Source organism: Mastigoproctus giganteus, chromosome 5 (genome assembly GCF_048544385.1).
Source record: "Mastigoproctus giganteus isolate SK-2022 chromosome 5, ASM4854438v1, whole genome shotgun sequence".
Taxonomy (NCBI): Eukaryota; Metazoa; Arthropoda; class Arachnida; order Uropygi; family Thelyphonidae; genus Mastigoproctus; species Mastigoproctus giganteus.
Genome location: NC_143579.1, coordinates 161,423,837 through 161,446,062, shown reverse-complemented (window position 1 = coordinate 161,446,062; position 22,226 = coordinate 161,423,837). Strand labels below are relative to the sequence as shown.

Below are 22,226 nucleotides of genomic sequence, written 5' to 3'. Positions count from 1 at the left end.
CTAACCGTTCATGCTGCTTGCCTATCACAATGGACAGCACTCTGGCACTCTCAGACTAATAATAAACTCTTTCAGTTTAAACAAGATCCGAAAATTTGGCGTTCCAGTGTTCGTACATCGAGACGAGAAGAAGTAGTCCTTTCAAGGGCAAGAATAGGTCATACTCATCTGACACATCTTTATTTACTCACAGGAGGTGATCCACCACAGTGTACACATTGCTCTAACATCTTGACTGTTAGACATATTCTAATTGACTGCCCCTACTATAAACAACACAGAGCTTCATCCTTGATCTCACTGATAAATAAATGTAAACCAATAACTCTTGAAAATCTCATTGGTGATAAAGCAAATATTTCTGAATTTTTTGACTTCCTCAAGCAAACTGGACTTTTTAATAATTTCTGATTTAAAATTTTCTTTTGATTTTATGGAAATTCCTCATCTCCTAAAATAATAAGTGAATAGGCACATTATAGCCATAGATGCTTATGTGCCATTAAGCCTCCATAACAACAACAACAACAACAACAACATACTCGCAATATTTTCAGGCACACAAAGCACAAGCTGAAAAAAAACGTATCAATTTTGAATCAGCATCAATTTCTGCGTACAATCTCCCCTTCACAATGTCAGAGTTGCATCATGCTCTATCGTCTACTAAACTCAGTGCAGCAGGACCAGATGGAATCCACTACATCATGATAGCAAAACTCAGCGAACCGGCTCTCAAGACTCTGTTACTGCTCTATAACAGAATATTCAAAGAAAACACGTTCCCCGACAAATGGCACCACGCGTACATTCTGGCTTTTCCAAAACCAGGCAAAGACCCTACAAATCCGCAAAATTATCGACCTATTGCACTCACTAGCTGTATGAGCAAGGTCATGGAAAAAATGGTTAACGGCCGCCTAACCTGGTTTCTAGCTGAAAATGATCTCCTAAATCCTGTGCAATGCGGTTTCCGGGAAGGCAGATCCACTCTTGACCTTTTGATCAAGACAGAAATAAACATCCGGGATGCCTTCGTCCGAAAAGAACATCTTGCAGTGGTCTTCTTTGACATCGAAAAAGCATTTGACACTTCTTGGAGATATGGTATTATGCGAACCCTATACGATCTGGGATTTCGCGGACACCTACCACAGTTTATCAGAAACTTCCTGCATTGCCGCTCTTTTCAAGTTAGAGTTCACAACCAGTTATCTTCAAAATTCATCCAGGAAGAAGGAGTACCACAAGGGTCAGTGCTAAGTGCTACTCTCTTTAGTATAATAATGAATTCAATAACACACGACCTACCACAAACGATATCCACTACCCTGTACGCTGATGACTTCAGTATCGCCTGCCATTCGCCTAACATGCGAATGATAGAAAGGCAGTTGCAATGTGCTATCAATAAAATAGCCAAATGGTCCCAAAACAATGGTTTTCGTCTCTCACACCAAAAAACAGTTGGGATACATTTCTGTAGAAAGCGTAACCTACACCAACATCCGGAACTTAGACTAGAAAATCAGGTCATACCAGTGGTCCCTAGTGTTCGCTTTCTGGGTGTGATATTCGACCAAAAACTCACTTTCCTTGATCATATAAAAACGCTCCGGACTAACTGTCTTAAAAAGCTTAACATTCTAAGAGTTCTATCGGGCACAACGTGGGGAGCTGACCGTTACACGCTGCTAAATCTCTACCGTGCACTAATTCGGTCACGTCTGGATTATGGTTCTGTCGTATATAGCTCTGCTAGACCAAGCGCTTTACGTTGGCTTGATCCTGTACACCACAGCGCCCTTCGTCTTGCACTGGGGGCGTACCGTACATCACCGGTACAGAGCCTATATACCGAAGCGCATGAAACACCCTTACAGCTACGGAGACAAATGCTTTTATTAAATTATGCTGCAAAACTCAAAGGGCATCCAAACCACCCTACTTGGAATGGTGTTTTTTATCCTAAATGGGAAAACCTTTATAGAGCTTACCCATCAATAAACCCACCAACTGGGATACGTCTTCGCTCACTACAAGTTGACTGGCAAATTGACCTGAGTAAGATACAGCCTACTGCCTCTCATGCAGTCCCACCATGGATGTATCATATACCGCCGTGTGACTTTTCATTCACAGCCTGGGGAAAACACACCATGTCCCAACAGAACGTGCTACAAATACATGCCGCACTGAGAACCCAGCACGGCCAGTACACACCGATCTACACAGATGGATCTAAAACTGAAAAGCATGTCGGTGCAGCAGCAGTATTTCCTAACATCACTTTGTCCAAAAAACTCCCCACCGAATGTAGCAGCTATACTGCAGAACTCTGTGCTATCCACATAGCCTTAAACTACATACTCTCAAGAACAAGACTCCACAGCGTTATTTATACCGACTCCATTAGTGCTATCCAAGCTATACAACACAATACAAAAAATGATAACCCCTTACTTAGACAGATCTGGAATACTCTGACCAAGTTAAACCAGAAGAAACAACAGGTTCTGTTATGTTGGATCCCTGGTCACGCTGGCATTTCCGGAAACGAACAGGCCGACCTAGCTGCCAAAACTGCTACCGATCCTATAGACCAATCCTTCACTACACCTATATCTGACTATAAATACATTATAAATAAGCGATGCCTTGAACTATGGCAACATATCTGGCAGAATCAAGCCAACAATAAGCTACTTGGCATAAAAAAATATCTAAAACCATGGAGATCTAGTATCCGTGAGAACCGACATGAAGAAGTCGTATTAGCCCGATTAAGGATAGGCCACACACACCTGACACATCTTTATTTGCTGGCAGCCACTGACCCACCACTGTGTACAAACTGCAACACTCAGCTCACTGTCCACCATCTACTTATTGATTGTCCCAAGTACAGTATTCAGCGACAGGCTATGTTTATTTCATTTCCCACGACGAACACCTCTCTCAGCATTTCTGATCTACTAGGAGACACACCACAGGTGTCCAAAATTTTTGATTTCCTCAAACATATAAAACTATACAACACAATATAAATATAAATTTGAACAGCATCTATACGGACGCAATTCAAGATTTAACATCACCATAGTTAGGCGCATTATGGCCTTTGCTGTCCTTGCGCCGTAAAGCCCCCAAAACAACAACAACAACAACAACTGTATCACTTCCCAATGAATGCAGCAGCTATACAGCTGAATTATACGCCATCAAAATTGCAGTGGAAAATATCCTCCATCTGACCATCCATAAAAGCATGATATATACAGACTCCCAGAGTGCGATTATAGCTTTACAGAACAATTCTTCTAAAACACATCCTTTAATAAAGCTCATAAAATCCAAACTGATGCATCTTCAAGAACTCCAACGAGTGGTCATTTTCTGTTGGATCCCAGGCCATGCTGGGATACTAGGAAACGAACGTGCAGACTATGCCGCTAAACATCCATCCGACAGAGAATTATCACAGCATTACGTCCCATATCTTGACTACAAAAGTAACATTCAAAGAATGTGTAAAGAACAATGGAGAATTCAATGGCAAGCCCAAACGCAAAATAAACTCCGCCAAATAAAACCTGAACCGCAATCGTGGACCTCCAGTTTCCGTATGAACAGGAGGGAGGAAGTAATTTTAACTAGAGCGCGAATTGGCCATAGTCACCTTACCCACCTTTATCTCCTCACAGGTAATGATCCTCCACAATGCACACAGTGCAATTGTCCACTCACAATAAAGCATATTCTTATTGAGTGTACTTTATACACCACTGCCCGCCAAGTCTCTTTTAGCTTTCTACCAAACCTTAAAGAACCTTTGACACTCTGCCATATCATAGGTAACGACGCTAATCTACTGGAGTTCTTTCACTTCACAAAAATTATCGAATTATATGATCGTTTTTAAGTAATGCCATCACAACCACCATGCATATGTACCATTTATAACAGTGATAGGTGCAATATGGCCTAAGCAGCCCTTGCACCAAAAAAAACAACAACAACAACAACAACAAGCCCGGTGCGGTGCAAAGGACCACGAAACAACAGCATGTTCAGCCACTAAACCCACCTGCATTAACTGTGAGGGAGAACATCCGGCCTATTCAAGGGCATGCCAGAGGTGGAAGGAAGAAAAAGAAATTCAACGGCTGAAGGCAGAGCTAAACATATCGTACCAGGAGGCAAGGAAAGCGGTGAAACCTCTAAACATCAACAAACCTACCTACGCCCAGAAGGTAGCAGGGAGGTGTTATTGGAACTCAGACGGACATGTCCATCCCTCCAAAAGAATCATTTACGCCCATCGCACGTTATCTCTTAAGCTCCCAAAAACCTGCACAGAAGGACCAATCAGCTGCCACTCCTATATCGGTACCTCTTAATGCTCCACAAATAACAAAAGCAAAAGAAAAGAATAAGAAAGGGGAAGTAACACCTAGTACCCAGGAAAACATGGATATCGAGCAGAAGGAGGTACATGATGAGTCAGTTTTGGAACTCTTTGCGGAGGAGGAAATGGACACGGGACAGCGTCCATTCTTCCCCAAAAAAGATAAATCCAAGACTGACAAAATTAAGCCCTCAGCACCTCGGAAGCCGCCTGATGGACCCACCAAGTCCAAATAATGGCTAAATTCCTACAGTGGAATTGTCGTGGATTCCGGCAAAATATGGACGACATCAAGGCACTCCTGCAAAAGCACAAACCAGTTTGCTTTTGCATACAGGAGACTTATTTAAAGGCAAATGATGACCCCACCATACATAACATTACCATCATTCGTAAGGATAGAATTGTGGATGGTCCTGCCCATGGAGGAGTTGCAATCCTCGTGAGCAACCAGATTCCCTTTCAGCCTTTGCAACTTACAACCAACGTAGAGGCTGTAGCAATTCGCCTTAAAGTAGGGTTTTTATTAACTGTTTGCTCTGTTTATTTACCACCTGGTATTGACATCCTCCAGAAAGACCTTGATGATCTCGTCACGCAATTGCCTCCCCCTTTATTATTTCTTGGGGACTGTAATGGACATAACACTCTGTGGGGTAGTACTAACATTAACGGATGGGGACGTGTCATAGAGCATATGCTCAATGACAATGACCTCTCCCTCCTAAATGTGGGAACAAACACCTTCTTCCACATGCCTACCCGTACTTTCTCTGCCATTGATCTTTCTATCTGCACCCCTTCTCTCCTTCCTTCATTTGCTTGGGAGGTGGAGGAGAACCCATATGGAAGCGATCACTTTCCCGTGATAATCACCCTAACTAGTGGTAGACCATGTCTTCCATTTAGTTTACCGCGGTGGAAGCTTGATCAGGCTGACTGGAATGCCTTTCAACATTTGGCAACGTTTAATACCATTATAGTCGGCCAGGAGCCAATCAATGAGTCAGTAAAACATATCACAGAAAGTATAGTCCAGGCAGCAACAGTTGCAATTCCCAGGACATCGTCCCGCTTTCACGTATCAATTGCTACCCAAACAGAGGTAACTATACCACCAACAAAGTCACTAGCTGAATGGGCAAAGTCAATATTGTCCCCAGTGCCAACACCCCAAACAAAAAGCAAGCAAAGCAAAGGAATAAATACGCCGATCACAATACAACCAGATGCCATTCAACAGCAAAATACTACAGTGTCTACCACTCCCGACTCAAACCAAACAGACTACATGGATTCAGAAGATAAATCAAACGAAGATGGACAGATTTTAGAACTGTTTACTGAAGAGGAGATGGATACAGCGAAACCTTATTTCCCAAAGAAGGGAAAAGGTAAATTTGAGCGATCTAAACCTTCTGCACCTCGAAAACAAATCGAGGGCCCCACTAAACCAAAATAATGCTTACTTTCTTACAATGGAACTGTAGAGGCTATCGCAGTAATTTGGCTGACATCCGAGATCTCCTTTCGCAGTATGATCCTGTTGCCTTCTGTCTACAGGAAACCAATCTAACACCAAATACAATTGTTTCCCTTCAGAAATACATAATGCATCGGCAGGATCGTGTTACCCACAATCTGAACAACGTTGCACATGGAGGAGTAGCACTGATCATCAACTCCCAGATACCCTCAAAAGCAATCCCACTAAAGACAAATCTTGAAGCAGTTGCTGCACGAATCAATGTCAACTTTGATTTAACCATAGTCTCATTATACTTACCACCTAACCAAAACATAAGCTACGCTGAATTAGAAGAACTAGTGATCCAGCTTCCCAAACCCTACTGTATCCTAGGAGACCTGAACAGTCACCATCCGCTATGGGGAAACCATAACCTGGACAAGCGTGGAAAAACTATCGAAAAATTACTTGATCAACACAATCTGATAACTCTCAATAATGGAGCGCACACCTATACGCATCTTCCTACAGGATCTACCTCAGCTATTGATGTCTCTTTATGCTCAGCAACCATATACCCTCTGTTCGGATGGACTATCCACAGCAACCCACTGGGCAGTGATCATTACCCTGTGATATGCCGCATTGATACAACCGTTCCCCATACTTCTTATCGAATTCCAAAATGGATATTCTCCAAAGCTGAATGGGATACGTACAAGCAGCTGACTACACTAGAAGAAAAACAAGTCCAACAAACACCCATAAACTTGGCAGTAGAACATATATCTAACAAAATACTGCAAGCAGCGGACAATGCAATTCCGAAACGATCCACTAAAATATCGGCCCGCTCTAAAGTGTGGTGGAATAATGAATGTAGTGCCGCAAAAAAAGAGAAGAACAGAGCATGGAACATCTTCAGAAGGTTTCCAACAACAGAAAACCTCATCTGCTTTAAGAAGGCAAGGGCAAAAGCAAAACGAGTTAGACAGACCAGCAAAAGGGAAGCATGGAGGCGTTTTGCTTCCACAATTACAAAAACGACAAAAACCCAAACAATTTGGGCCAAAATACAACGTATGTATGCAAAACATCCAAGTGTCAACTGTCCCATTCTGACTGTAAATGGCTCTGATATTACAAAGCCAGAGGAAATTGCAAACGCTCTAGGTAGATCTTTCATGGAAATATCAGCTGTGACATCATACTCGCCACAATTCCAGACACTCAAAGCACAAGCTGAAAAATACTCAATTAATTTTGAATCAACATCCACTGCTGCATATAATCTCCCTTTTACAATGTCAGAATTACATCATGCTCTAGCCTCCACTAAACTCAGTGCAGCAGGGCCAGACGGAATACATTACATAATGATAGCAAAACTTACTGAACCCGCACTCAAAACACTTTTATTGCTCTACAACAGAATATTCAAAGAAAACACTTTTCCTGACAAATGGCGGCATGCTTATGTTTTGGCATTTCCAAAACCTGGAAAAGATTCTTCAAATCCGCAGCATTATCGACCTATTGCACTCACCAGCTGCATATGCAAGGTAATGGAAAAAATGATCAACGCTCGGTTATCCTGGTTTCTAGCTCGAAATAACCTTATGAATCCAGTGCAATGTGGCTTTCGTGAAGGTAGATCCACTCTTGACCTTTTGATTAAGACAGAGATAAACATCCGTGACGCCTTCGTACGCAAAGAGCATCTAGCGATGGTCCTATTTGATATAGAAAAAGCGTTTGACACTGCCTGGAGATATGGTATATTGCAAAACCTATACGATCTGGGACTACGCGGACACCTACCACAGTTTATAAGAAACTTCCTACAATACCGCTCATTCCAAGTTCGATTTCACAATCACTTATCTTCAAAGTTCATACAGGAAGAAGGAGTGCCACAAGGATCAGTGCTAAGTGCTACCCTCTTTAATATAAAAATGAATTCGATAACACAGGACCTGCCACAAACAATATCCACTACCCTGTATGCCGATGACTTTAGTATCGCCTGTCATTCGCCTAATATGCGAATGGTAGAGCGACAGCTGCAATGTGCAATCAACAAAATAGCAAAATGGGCCCAAAACAACGGGTTTCGCCTCTCAACCCAAAAGACTGTCGGTATACACTTTTGCAGGAAGCGTAATCTACATCCACACCCAGAACCTCGACTAGAAAATCAAATCATACCAGTTGTCCCTAGTGTCCGCTTTCTTGGTGTGATACTTGACCAAAAACTCACCTTCCTGGAACATATAAAAACACTCAGGATTACCTGTCTAAAAAAGCTAAATATTTTAAGAGTTCTATCAGGCACAACATGGGGAGCTGACCGATACACACTATTACAATTGTACCATGCGCTAATACGTTCACGTCTAGACTATGGTTCTGTTGTTTATAGCTCTGCTAGACAAAGCGCTTTACGCTGGCTTGATCCTGTGCACCACAGTGCTCTTCGTCTTGCACTGGGCCCCTCGACGTGGGCACCTGTACGTGGTGAGGGGACCTCCCAGTGACGCTGCTGGACTTCCAGACTAGCATCACTGGGATCCAACGCCCACAGCCTAGGTTCCGGGCTTACATCAATGGAATCCGGCGTGTTTGCCGTGCGCTGCGACCCGTGGAAACTCGGAAAGGGGGATCCTGGTGGTTGAGGGGCCCAGCTTCAATACACCACTTTGGCCCCTGCTTCGACAAGACGGGTGGTCCTGGAAGGCCCGGCTAGGATCAATCGGCTAGTAGGCTCGCCTGCGAGGGTCAACCGTGTCAATGCCACGCCCCTACCCTCATGGTCCGAGGGACAGGATTCAGGCTGGCGGCGGTGCGGGTATAGTGCCTGGGTAGCCCTGGCGTCCCACTCCCGAGCGCATTTATTGCATGCCGGGTAGTGGGCGTCCCTTTGGGCTCCGTGGTGGGTGGGGAGCCCGGGCACTGAAAAATTTAAAAAACTCTATGAATCCTGATAAACTTACTTCTTCAGGGGCCCCAACCCGGTCCCTATCTGAAAACATAGACAACGATCCAGATAGCATTATTGCTAAAAAAAGGCAGAGAACTGAGGTACCATCAGGGCCTGTTCCAAGGTTCCTAATTATACACTCAACAGGAGAAAAACCAATTGGTAAAATGTCGCCCTTCTTCATACAGAAAGGGTTAGATGGGTTAGCAGGGTCACCCAAATCGGTTAAGAGGCTCCGTTCTGGAGACCTCTTAATTGAAACCAAAACTGATAGGCAGTCTGAGCAGCTACTCCGTGCAACATCAATCGGAGGAATACCCATAACAGTGACACCACACAGAACACTCAATTCATCGAGAGGTGTCATTTCGGAGTGGGACCTTCTCGACGTGTACGAGGAGGAAATCTGCTCCGAATTAAAACCACAGGGAGTCATTGCCGTCAAGAGAATCACTGCGCGAAGGGATGGAAAAATTGTTAAAACCAGGAGCGTTATCCTGACTTTTAACACTCCTAAACCTCCTGATGAGATTAAAGCTGGATACATCAACTGTTCAGTGCGTCCATACATTCCGAACCCTTTACGGTGTTTCAAATGCCAGAAGTATGGACATTCTCAAATGGCCTGCCGTGGAGTCCTTGCATGCGCTCGATGCGGTGCAAAGGACCACGAAACAACAGCATGTTCAGCCGCAAAACCCACCTGTATTAACTGTGAAGGCGAACACCCGGCCTATTCACGAGCATGCCAGAGGTGGAAAGAAGAAAAAGAGATTCAACGGCTGAAGGCAGAGCTTAACATATCATACCAGGAGGCAAGGAAATCGGTCAAACCCCTGAATACCAACAGACCTACCTACGCCCAGAAGGTAGCAGGGAGATGTTCCGTCGGAACTCAGACGGACATGACCATTCCTCCAAAGGAGTCTTTCACTCCCATCGCGCGGTATCTATTAAGTTCTCAAAAACCTGCACAAAAGGACCAATCAGCTGCCACTCCTATATCGGTACCTCCTAATGCTCCACAAGTTCCAAAGGTAACTGCGAAAGAAAAGAATAAAAAAGGGGAAGTCCACCCTAGTACCCAAGAAACGATGGATGTAGAGCAGAAGGAGGTACCCGAAGAATCAGTCTTGGAACTCTTCGCGGAGGAGGAAATGGACACGGGACAGCGTCCATTCTTCCCCAAAAAGGACAAATCCAAGACTGATAAAAGTAAGCCCTCAGCACCTCGGAAGCCGCCTGATGGACCCACCAAGCCAAAATAATGGCTAAATTCCTACAATGGAATTGTCGTGGATTCCGGCGAAATACAGATGACATCAAGGCCCTCCTGCAAAAGCACGAGCCAGTTTGCTTTTGCTTGCAGGAGACATACCTAAAGGCAAATGACGATCCCACGATGCATAACACCACAATTTTTCGTAAGGATAGAATTGCGGAGGGTTCTGTGCATGGGGGAGTGGCTATCCTTGTGGGTAACCAGACCCCAGTGCAGCCCTTGCCAATTACAACTAGCATAGAAGCCGTCGCAATTCGCCTTACGGTGGGATTTTTATTAACCGTCTGCTCTATCTATTTGCCGCCTGGAACTGACATCTCCCAGGCAGACCTTGATGATCTTCTATCGCAGCTGCCTCCCCCTTTCTTACTTCTCGGGGATTTTAACGGACATAACACACTGTGGGGTAGTGCTAACATCAATGGAAGGGGACGAGTCATTGAGCGTATGCTCAATGACAATGACCTTTCCCTTCTAAATACTGGAAGAAACACCTTTTTCCACATGCCTACCCGTACCTTTTCTGCCATTGATCTCTCTATCTGCTCCCCTTCTCTACTCCCTTCACTCACTTGGGAAGTGGTGGAGAATCCATACGGAAGCGATCACTTCCCCGTGATAACCTTGTTACACAGTGGGAGACCATGTCTTCCTTTCAGGTTACCACGGTGGAAGATTGATCAGGCTGACTGGACTGCCTTCCAACATCAGGCAAATTTTGATCTTTGCACAGTCAGTCAAGAGCCGATCAATGACGCAGTAAAGTACATCACAGAAATCATCGTCCAAGCAGCTGCCAATGCTGTCCCAAAAACATCAGCCCGGTTTCCACCATTTCCCAAACCTTGGTGGAATTCAGAATGCACAGCAGCAAAAAAGGCTCAAAACAAAGCGTGGGGGATATTTCGCCGATATCCTACCACGAACAACCTTATAGCCTTCAAACGTGCACGAGCCAAAGCACGCTACATCCGTCGTCAGAGTCAAAAGGAATCGTGGATCCGTTTTACATCATCTATTAACCAGTCTACCAACTCTAAGGTAGTCTGGGATAAAATCCGGAAAATGAAGGGGAAATATACATCCCACCCTTCTTCAATCCTAGATTATAATGGATGCGCTATTGCAGATCCAACTGCAATACCTAATTCTCTTGGGGAAACATTCTCTAACATCTCTGCAACATCTTCGTATTCCCCAGAGTTCCTGGTCCTGAAATATAAAATCGAAAAACAGGCACTCAGCTTTAAATCTAAAAGCATTTATCCCTACAACGGGGATTTCACTATTCAGGAACTGGAAAGAGCCCTCGCTCTTTCCAAAGCAAGTGCCGTTGGGCCAGATGGCATCCATTATGAAATGATTAAACATCTATCACCAAAATCTATGGATTGTCTGCTCCTTCTGTATAACAGAATCTTTACTGAAGGGCAGTTTCCGGATTCCTGGCGAAAGGCAATCGTTCTTGCCTTCCCTAAGCCAGGAAAAGATCCAAAGGTCACCACCAACTATCGTCCTATTGCTCTGACCAGCTGTCTGTGCAAAATCCTGGAGAGAATGGTTAATTCTCGCTTAATATGGTATCTCGAGGCAAATGACCTTCTCTCCAATATCCAGTGCGGCTTCCGAAGGAACCGGTCCAATTTGGACCATCTTATTAGATTGGAAGCATCCATCCGGGATGCTTTCCTAAAACGCGAACACTTGGTGTCGGTGTTCTTTGACTTGGAAAAAGCGTATGACACAACTTGGAGATTTGGCATTTTAAAAGATTTACATAACCTAGGCCTTAGAGGGCATCTCCCCTTTTTTATTCAAAACTTTCTCGCCAAACGATCGTTCCAAGTTCGTGTGGGATCCTCACTCTCTCGCTCCTTTAACCAAGAGGAGGGAGTACCACAAGGATCAGTATTAAGTGTCACGCTTTTTGCCATAAAAATAAATTCCATCACAGAACAACTTCCTCCAACTGTAAACAGTGCCCTCTATGTTGATGACTTTAGCATTTTTTGCCAGTCTTGCAACATGAGGGTTATTGAAAGACAACTGCAGAAAGCCATCGATAGTCTAAATTCCTGGGCACTTGCTAATGGCTTCAGGTTCTCGCCGGAGAAGACCGTTTGCGTACACTTTTGTCGCAAGCGTAATCTTCATCCTGAACCTGAATTAAGGCTCGGACAAAATGCAATTCCAGTAGCAGCGAACACAAAATTCTTGGGACTCATATTCGATAAAAAACTAACTTTTTTGGATCACATTCGTCAACTCCGCACCAAGTGCACACGTGGACTTAATATTCTCCGCTCGCTCTCCTCTACATCTTGGGGAGCAGACCGATGTACCATTCTTCGGCTTTACCGTGCATTAGTGCGATCCAAACTAGATTATGGGTCCCAGGTATATTCCTCAGCCCGAGACAGTGTCCTGCGGTGGCTGGACCCCGTCCATCATCAGGCTATACGCATCGCTACTGGAGCATTTCGAACATCTCCAGTCCAGAGCTTATACGTCGAAGCAAACGAACCACCGTTATCACTTCGACGTAAGCAGTTGTCTCTAAAATACGCCTTAAAACTGAAATCCCTGCCAGACCATCCTACGTGGCCATTCGTTTTTGAGCCACGGTGGGAAAATTTATACAATACTCGAAAGACTGCCAATCGTCCTTTTGGTATTCGTTTCCAAGAGCTACTCAAAGAACTTAATATCAAGGTAGACAAGGTTGCCCAAACATCAAAGCAACCCTTTCCACCCTGGCATGCTCGTGTTCCGGCATGCGACTTGTCGCTTAGAAACTGGGGAAAGTCGGACACTCCATCATGCGTCTACCTGCAGCTTCATTCAGCACACCGAACTGAATATTCCGACTTCGCGCCAGTCTACACAGACGGCTCGAAGTCGGAATCATATGTGGGCTCTGCTGCTGTCTTTACAGACAGCACTATATCAGAGCAGATTCCCTCTGAATGCAGCATATTTACTGCAGAGCTGCACGCTGTAGAGTTAGCCTTGGATCATATTAGTAAATGCCAATACCAACGGTTCATTTTATATTCCGACTCTCTTAGCATGTTACAGGCTGTAATATCTGTGAGGTATAATCCCCATCCAGTTCTGTCTAGCATTCAGCAGAAGATTCACGTTCTCCATGATCGTGAATATGACATCCGCTTCTGCTGGATTCCGAGCCACATTGGGATTAGGGGAAATGATTTGGCTGACGCCGCAGCCAAATCAGCAATTCCAAATAATAATCGTTGCCTGTTAGTCCCTTATACAGACTACAGGCAAATAATACATCAAAACATACACTCCCAATGGCAGGACTCGTGGAATAGACAGACTGCGAATAAATTATATCGTATAAAGCCTGTAATTGAACCGTGGCAGTCTTGTCTGCGCAGGAATCGTAAGGAGGAAGTTGTTCTAGCTCGTCTACGCATAGGACACAGTCATCTTACACATTCTTTTCTGCTGAGGGCAGATGACTGTCCTATGTGCGAGCAATGTGACACCATTTTATCTATTCATCACATTTTAACCGTATGTCCACGTTTTAGACACGAACGTGATTTATACTTTACCGTTTTTAGTCATCTGGCTGAGCCTTATACACTCAGTCAGATTTTATCTGACAATGACCATGTGTCTGCTATTTTTAGCTTTTTAAAATCAATAAACATTTTTACTGCCATATAAAATTTACATTTTATTGTTCTTTTCTATTGATTTATCTTTTCTACTTTTGTTATTTATTTTGACATGGTGACCTAACTAGTTAGGTCACTGTAAGTTTAAATTTTTATTAATGACATGGTCTTGGCGCATTATAGCCTTAGTAGCTAATGCGCCAATAAAACCAAAACTAACTAACTAACTATCTTGCACTGGGGGCATACCGTACATCACCTGTCCACAGCCTATATGCTGAAGCACATGAAACGTCCCTTCAGCTACGCAGACAAATGCTTTTACTACACTATGCAGCAAAACCCAAAGGGCATCCAGACCATCCCACTTGGAACGGACTTTTCTCTCCTAAATGGGTAAACCTATACCAAGCGTATCCATCAATCAATCCACCAACCGGGATACGTCTTTCCGCATTGCAGGCCGATTGGCAAATTGACTTTAGTAAAATACAGCCCACTGCCTCTCATACAGTCCCACCTTGGACATGTTATATACCACCGTGTAACTTTTCATTGACAGCCTGGGGAAAACACACCCTATCTCAACAGAACATACTGCAAATGTTTGCCGCATTGAGAACCCAGCACGGCCAGCACACACCAATCTACACAGATGGGTCTAAAACAGACAACCATGTTGGTGCAGCAGCAGTATTTTCTAACATCACTTTGTCCAAAAAACTTCCCATTGAATGTAGCAGCTATACTGCAGAACTCTGTGCACTCCACATGGCCTTAAACTACACACTCTCAAGAACTAAACTGCACAGCGTTATTTATACCGATTCCATTAGTGCTATCCAAGCCATACAACGCAATACAAAATATGATAACCCCTTACTTAAACAGATCTGGAACACTCTGACTAAATTAAACCAGAATAAACAACAAGTTCTGCTATGTTGGATTCCTGGTCACGCTGGAATCCCTGGAAATGAACAGGCCGACCTAGCTGCCAAAACTGCTACCAATCCTATAGACCAATCCTTCACTACACCTGCATCTGACTATAAGTACATTATAAATAAACGATGCCTTGAAAAATGGCAACATATCTGGCAGAATCAAGTCAACAATAAGCTACTTGGCATAAAGAAAGATCTTAAACCATGGAGATCTAGTATACGTGAAAACCGACATGAAAAAGTTGTACTAGCCCGATTAAGGATAGGCCACACGCACCTAACACATCTTTATTTGCTTGCAGCCACTGATCCACCAACGTGTACAAACTGTAACACCCAGCTCACTGTCCATCATCTACTTATTGATTGTCCCAAGTACAGTACTGAGCGACAAGCTATGTTTACCTCATTTCCCACGACGAACACCTCTCTCAGCATTTCTGACCTACTAGCAGACACACCACATGTGACCAAAATATTTGACTTCCTCAAACAGATAAAACTATACAACATGATATAATTCTGAATATCATCTATACAGATAGAACTATGTATCTTAATATCACCATAGCTAGGCGCATTATGGCCTTTGCTGTCCTTGCGCCGTAAAGCCCTAAAACAAACAAACAAACAAACAAACATCGTCCCGCTTTCCACGTTTTCCAAAACCATGGTGGAATGCAGAATGCACAACAGCTAGGAAGGCTCAAAACAAAGCGTGGGGAATATTTCGTCGGTACCCCACGACAGTTAATTTAATAGCCTTTAAACGTGCACGTGCCAAAGCACGGTACATTAGACGTCAGAGCCAAAAGGAATCTTGGATCAAATTTTCATCTTCCCTTACACGGGCTGCCAATCCCAAAGCTATCTGGGACAAAGTTCGGAAAATGAAGGGTAAATACACCTCACACCCTTCGTCGATCCTGGAACATAATGGATGTACAATTGCAGATCTAACTGCAATTGCTAATACTCTTGGGGAGACATTTGCTAAAGTGTCTTCAGAAACATCGTACCCCCCAGAGTTCCTCGCACACAAACAACAATCAGAAAAACATCACCTGAAGCTGTCCTCTAACAATCGCGAGGAATACAATCAGCCCTTTACACAATGGGAGCTGAAAGCAGCACTCTCGCTATCCAAGGCGAGTGCTGGGCCAGACGACATCCATTATGAGATGATAAAACACCTTTCATCTGAATCTATGGATCATTTGCTCGGTCTCTATAATAGAATATATATTGAAGAGACATTTCCGGACTCATGGCATATGGCAACCGTCCTTCCCTTTCCGAAACCTGGAAAGGATCCAAAAATACCAAAAAACTACCATCCTATCGCTCTGACGAGCTGCTTGTGCAAGATTCTGGAAAGAATGGTCAATGCTCGTCTTTTGTGGTATTTAGAAGCTAACGACCTTCTTTCCAGAATACAGTGTGGCTTCCGAAGGAACAGGTCAACACTAGACCATTTAATCCGCTTGGAAACATCTATACGTGATGCTTTCCTAAAACGTGAGCACCAGGTGTCTGTTTTCTTTGATATGGAAAAAGCGTACGACACGACTTGGAGATATGGAATTTTAAAAGACATATATAACTTTTGTCTTCGAGGACACATTGCCCTCTTTATTAAAAACTTCCTTACAGACCGGTCTTTCCAAGTTCGTGTAGGATCCACCCTCTCCCGGCCTTTCTGCCAAGAAGAGGGAGTTCCACAAGGATCAGTTTTAAGCGTTACGCTTTTTGCTATCAAAGTTAACTCTATAACTGAACAACTTCCTCCAATCGTAAACAGTGCCCTCTTTGTAGATGATTTTAGCATCTTTTTGCAGTCATGCAATATGAGGGTCATTGAAAGGCAATTGCAGCATGCCATAGACCACATCTACTCTTGGGCAATGACTAATGGGTTTAGGTTCTCGCCACAAAAGACTGTCTGCGTACACTTTTGTCGCAAACGGAACCTTCACCCTGAACCAGAACTTAAACTCGGACAAGACATCATACCAGTAGCACCCGAGACAAAATTCTTGGGGCTCATTTTCGATAAGAAGTTGACATTTCTACCTTATATTCGTCAACTGCGAACAAAGTGCACAAGAGGGTTGAATCTCCTACGTTCCATTTCCTCCAATAAATGGGGAGCAGACCGCTCCACTCTACTCAGCCTTTATCGTGCACTTGTCCGATCTAAACTAGACTATGGGTCCCAAGTGTACGCATCGGCTAGAAACAGTGTACTTAGGTGGCTGGACCCAGTCCACCACCAAGCCATTCGCATTGCTACTGGAGCATTTAGAACATCCCCTGTCCAGAGTTTATATGTTGAAGCAACTGAACCACCACTATCACTTCGACGAAAGCAATTGTCTTTAAAATATACTTTTAAACTAAAATCCCTGCCAGACAACCCTACGTGGACATCCGTTTTCAAGCCACGATGGGAAAACCTATATAACACTCGTCAGACTGCCAACCGGTCTTTTGGTATCCGTGTCCAAGAGCTGCTGAGAGAGCTCGACATCACGGTAGACAATGTTGCCCAGTCACCAAGGCAACCACTTCCACCCTGGTATGCTCGCTTACCATCACGTGACCTCTCCCTTAAAAACTGGGATAAGTCAGTAACTCCAGCTTCTGCCTACCACCAACTCTACGCTGCCCACCGGGCCGAATATTCCAACTTTTTGCCTGTCTTCACTGATGGCTCGAAGTCGGAGTTGTCTGTTGGATCTGCTGCTATCTTTCCAGGTCGCTCTATATCTGGAAAGATTCCCCAACAATGCAGCATATATACAGCCGAGTTGTTTGCTATAGAGTTAGCCTTGGACCACATTAAAACCCACAAGTACCAAAGGTGTATGGTGTACACTGACTCTCTAAGTAGACTGCAGGCTTTATCTAGTATGAGGTATAATCCTCATCCATTTGTGACCTGGATTCAGCAGACGCTACACTCTCTGTCTGAGTGCTCTTTCGACATTCGTTTCTGCTGGATTCCAAGCCACATTGGGATTGTAGGAAATGAACTGGCAGATGCTGCGGCCAGGTCACCAGAACCCCACAGCACTCATTGCCTGTTAGTCCCCTATACAGACTACAGGCAGCTAATACACGATAAATTACTGTCCCAATGGCAACAATCCTGGCATGAGCAAGTCACAAACAAGCTTTATCAAATAAAGCCTGTAATCCGACATTGGCAGTCTAGTCTGCGCAGGAGTCGCAGAGAGGAAGTTGTTCTAGCTCGCCTCCGCATAGGACACAGTCATCTTACACATGCATTTCTGCTGAGGGCAGATGACTGTCCTATGTGTGAGAATTGTGACACCTATTTAAGTATACGTCACATTTTAACCGAGTGTCCACGTTTTAGACACGAACGTGACTTTTATTTTACCGAATTTAGTCATCTGGCTGAGCCTTATACACTCAGTCAGATTTTATCTGACAATGACAATGTGTCTGCTGTTTTTAGCTTTTTAAAATCTGTAAGCCTTTTTACCCGTATTTAAAATTGAATTGTTATTCCTTTGCTGATATATTTTTACTTTTATACCTTTAATATCTATGTTATATCTCGACATGGTGGCCTAACTAATTAGGTCACTGAATATTTTAATTTTTTATACATAACCTGGATTTGGCGCATTATAGCCTTAGTTGCTAATGCGCCAATAAACCCCAAACCAAACCAAACCTTCCTTCAGCTATATGGGAGGTGGAAGAAAACCCATATGGAAGTGATCACTTCCCCGTGATCACCACCTTAACTAGTGGTAGACCGTGTCAGCCATTTAGTTTACCGCGGTGGAAGATTGATCAGGCTGACTGGAATGCCTTTCAACATCTGGCAAATCTTGACCTCGCTACAGTCAGTCGGGAACATACCAATGATACAGTCACGTACGTTACAGAAAGTATTGTCCAATCAGCTGCAATTGCAATCCCAAAAACATCCAGCCGGTTTCCACTATTTCCTAAACCTTGGTGGAATTCAGAGTGCACAACAGCAAAAAAGGCACAAAACAAAGCCTGGGGGATATTCCGTCGATATCCCACGACTGATAATCTAATAGCCTTTAAACGTGCACGTGCAAAAGCACGTTATATCCAACGTCAGAGCCAAAGAAAATCTTGGATCCTTTTTACATCATCCATAACCCAGACTGCCAACTCAAAAGTAGTCTGGGACAAGATTCGGAAAATGAAGGGCAAATACCCACCGTGCCCTTCGGTGATTCTCGAGCACAATGGATGTCTAATTGCAGACCGAACTGCAGTTGTAAATACTCTAGGTGAAACATTTGCGAAAATATCTGCAACAACATCATTCCCTCCAGAGTTCTTGGCCTTGAAAGAAAAACGTGAGAAACATACATTAAACTTCTCTTCAAAAGGGCTCGAACCATATAACAAGCCCTTTACACAGGAAGAGTTAAATGCAGCACTCTTTCTTACGCATGCAAGTGCTGTCGGGCCCGATGACATCCACTACGAAATGATAAAACATCTGTCACCACAGTCTAAAAATCACTTATTAATTTTATTTAACAGAATTTTTCCTGATAAACAATTTCCGGATTCCTGGCGGAAAGCAATCGTTCTTACCTTCCCAAAACCAGGAAAGGATCCTAGATATCCAAGTAACTATCGTCCTATTGCTCTGACAAGCTGTTTGTGCAAGGTCCTGGAAAGAATGGTTAATGCCCGCCTTGTGTGGTATTTGGAAACAAATGACCTGCTTTCCAGGACTCAGTGCGGCTTCCGAAGAGACAGAACCACTTTGGATCATTTAATCCGACTTGAAACATACATTCGTGACCCTTTTATTAAATCCGAGCATCTGGTAGCAGTTTTCTTTGATATTGAAAAAGCGTACGACACAGCCTGGCGATTTGGAATATTAAAAGACCTCTACAACTTTGGTCTTAGGGGTAACCTTCCTCTCTTTATCAAAAACTTCCTTTCGAATCGTCATTTTCAAGTGCGTTTAGGATCTACTCTCTCTCGAGAGTTCTGTCAGGAAGAGGGAGTCCCACAAGGGTCCGTTCTAAGTGTCACGCTTTTTGCAAGGCCCCGAGTGCCAAGCGAGTGATCATAGCGATATTTCCAAAGTGATTTGAAAGCGTTTTTTCTCTAAGCGACAGATTGTAGAGATTGTTAAAACCCTCTTTATTTATAAAATTATTTAATTTTGGCTTTTTCTAAATAAAGAACTAAGCTTCATATCAAGGAAGGAAAGACCCTTTCTTTTATATTTATATATATAACCAATTTCTCTAACACACTAACCACTAATCTCTTATCGCTTGGTCACTGGTGGCACCGCTCCTGCCTCCACGTGGCGGGGCTGGTAGTCTGAGTATTAATCTAATACTCAGGGCGAAAAGGAGCAAATATGGATCCATTAATATCACCAACTGTAGAGCCTACGTGCTCGCATGAACTTGAGTCATCTCAAGCAAAAAGAATCAAAAAAGATGATTCTTCACATGACATACCTGCTTTTCTAATTTTACACTCTTTGTCAACGAAACCTCTTAGTAGCTTGTCGCCATTTCTTGTGCAGAAAAGCATAGAGGCTGTAGCAGGTACTCCCAAAATTGTCAAACGCCTTCGCTCAGGAGATCTTCTTATAGAGACTTCCCATCCCAGTCATTCTAGACAACTCCTGAAGCAAACGACCTTCGGAGGCCTTCCCATTTCGGTAACCCCGCACAGAAGTTTAAACACCTCAAAGGGAGTCATCTCGGAATGGGACCTCCTTAATGTTTCTGAGGAAGAAATTGCCGAAGAACTTAAAGCACAACGTGTTGTCGGTGCTAAAAGAATTATGACCAAACAAGATGGTGTCCTTACACCCACAAGAAATGTTATCCTTACCTTCAGCAGTCCGAATCTCCCAGAATCAGTAAAAGCTGGCTACCTTTCCTGTAAGATCCGACCCTATATACCAAATCCACTTAGATGCTTTAAATGCCAGAAGTATGGTCATTCTCAAACAGCATGCCAAGGTAAGACAATCTGTCCCCTGTGTGGCTCATCAGACCATTCCCAAACTGAATGTACAGCAGCAACGCCAAAGTGTCCCAATTGCCAGGGTACTCACCCCGCATATTCTAGAACTTGCGAATTATGGAAAACGGGAAAGAAAATAATGAAGTACAAGGTAGAGAAAAATGTATCTTACCAAGAGGCACGTAAACAGATATTAAATGTGATGCCTGCCAAAACATATTCCAATGCAGTCAAAAACACTAAAGAATTTGCTACACAGACTTATATTACTATTCCTCCTAAATTATCTCTTATTCAATGGGCTAGATCCATCCTTGCGGATGGTGAGACACTAACAGCAACAAAGACAAAGAGTCCATCAAATTCTACTAATACAAAGCCATCCAAGCCACAACAAGACGTTCCAAACACAGGCACATTATTAAAGGAGAAAGATGTTCAACGTACACAAAATAAACCAACTGAACGAACCATGGAAATCGATGAGAAATTAGACAATGATGATGCTGTTCTCATGCTTCATGCTGATGATGAGATGGATATTACTCGCCCAGTCTTTTCAAAACGAGAGAAATATAAACAGGATCGAGGGAAAAACAAACGATCAGACCAATCCATCTAACCTAAACCCAAGTAATGCAGAAAATTATCCAATGGAATTGTAGAGGACTAAGAAGCAATCTTGATGAACTAAAATACCTAATGCACCAGCATGATCCTGCATGTATTTGTCTACAGGAAACTTATTTATCATCAAATTATAGCCCACACTTCTCACGGTATACACTATATAGACGTGACAGATGTTCTGATTCTCCAGCAAGAGGAGGAGTAGCAATATTAGTTCGTGCTAATGTACCATCGAAACACGTTCAGCTTTCCACTAATATAGAAGCAGTAGCCGTTCGTATTGTCCTTGGGATTAATCTCACTCTTGTCTCCATTTATATTCCACCAAACGTACCATGTTCCACTGCAGAACTTGATAATTTACTTAATCAACTACCCCAACCTATATGCTTTCTAGGTGATCTAAATGCTCATCATCCTTTGTGGGGTTCCCCGAACATGGATCGTAGAGGGAGGATGATCGAAACTCTACTTGATAACCATCACTTAACACTACTGAATACCGGTGTGCATACTTATATCCACTTGCCTACAGGTTCTAGCTCTGCTCTAGATCTGTCTATATGTTCCTCGTCCTTGTATCCTAGTGTTGATTGGAAAGTATTAACTGACCTTCACAATAGTGATCACTTTCCTATAATTTGCAAAATACAGACGGATACAAACTATACATCTAACCAAAGAATTACGTGGAATTTTCACCGAGCTAACTGGGAGAAGTTTTCGAAAACAGTGCAGTTTGATAACCAATTGATTCTTACTGCATCAATTAATAACGCCAATAGACACATAGTAGAAGAATTACTTGGAGCTGCTGACAGTGCAATACCTAAA

The 22,226-nt window shown here is 43.4% G+C and overlaps 1 protein-coding gene across 1 annotated transcript in view; it reads left to right on the top strand.

Annotated features, from left to right (window-relative positions):
- Nucleotides 1–1,112: 1,112 nt before the first annotated feature.
- Nucleotides 1,113–22,226, top strand: part of LOC150085798 (uncharacterized) — a 124,454-nt gene continuing 103,340 nt past the window's right edge. Inside the window, exons 1-2 of the mRNA XM_090374698.1 lie at nucleotides 1,113–2,107; nucleotides 14,532–14,956. Of these exons, the coding sequence (XP_090230824.1) occupies nucleotides 1,113–2,107; nucleotides 14,532–14,956 (1,420 nt within the window). The remainder of the gene's footprint in view (nucleotides 2,108–14,531; nucleotides 14,957–22,226) is intronic.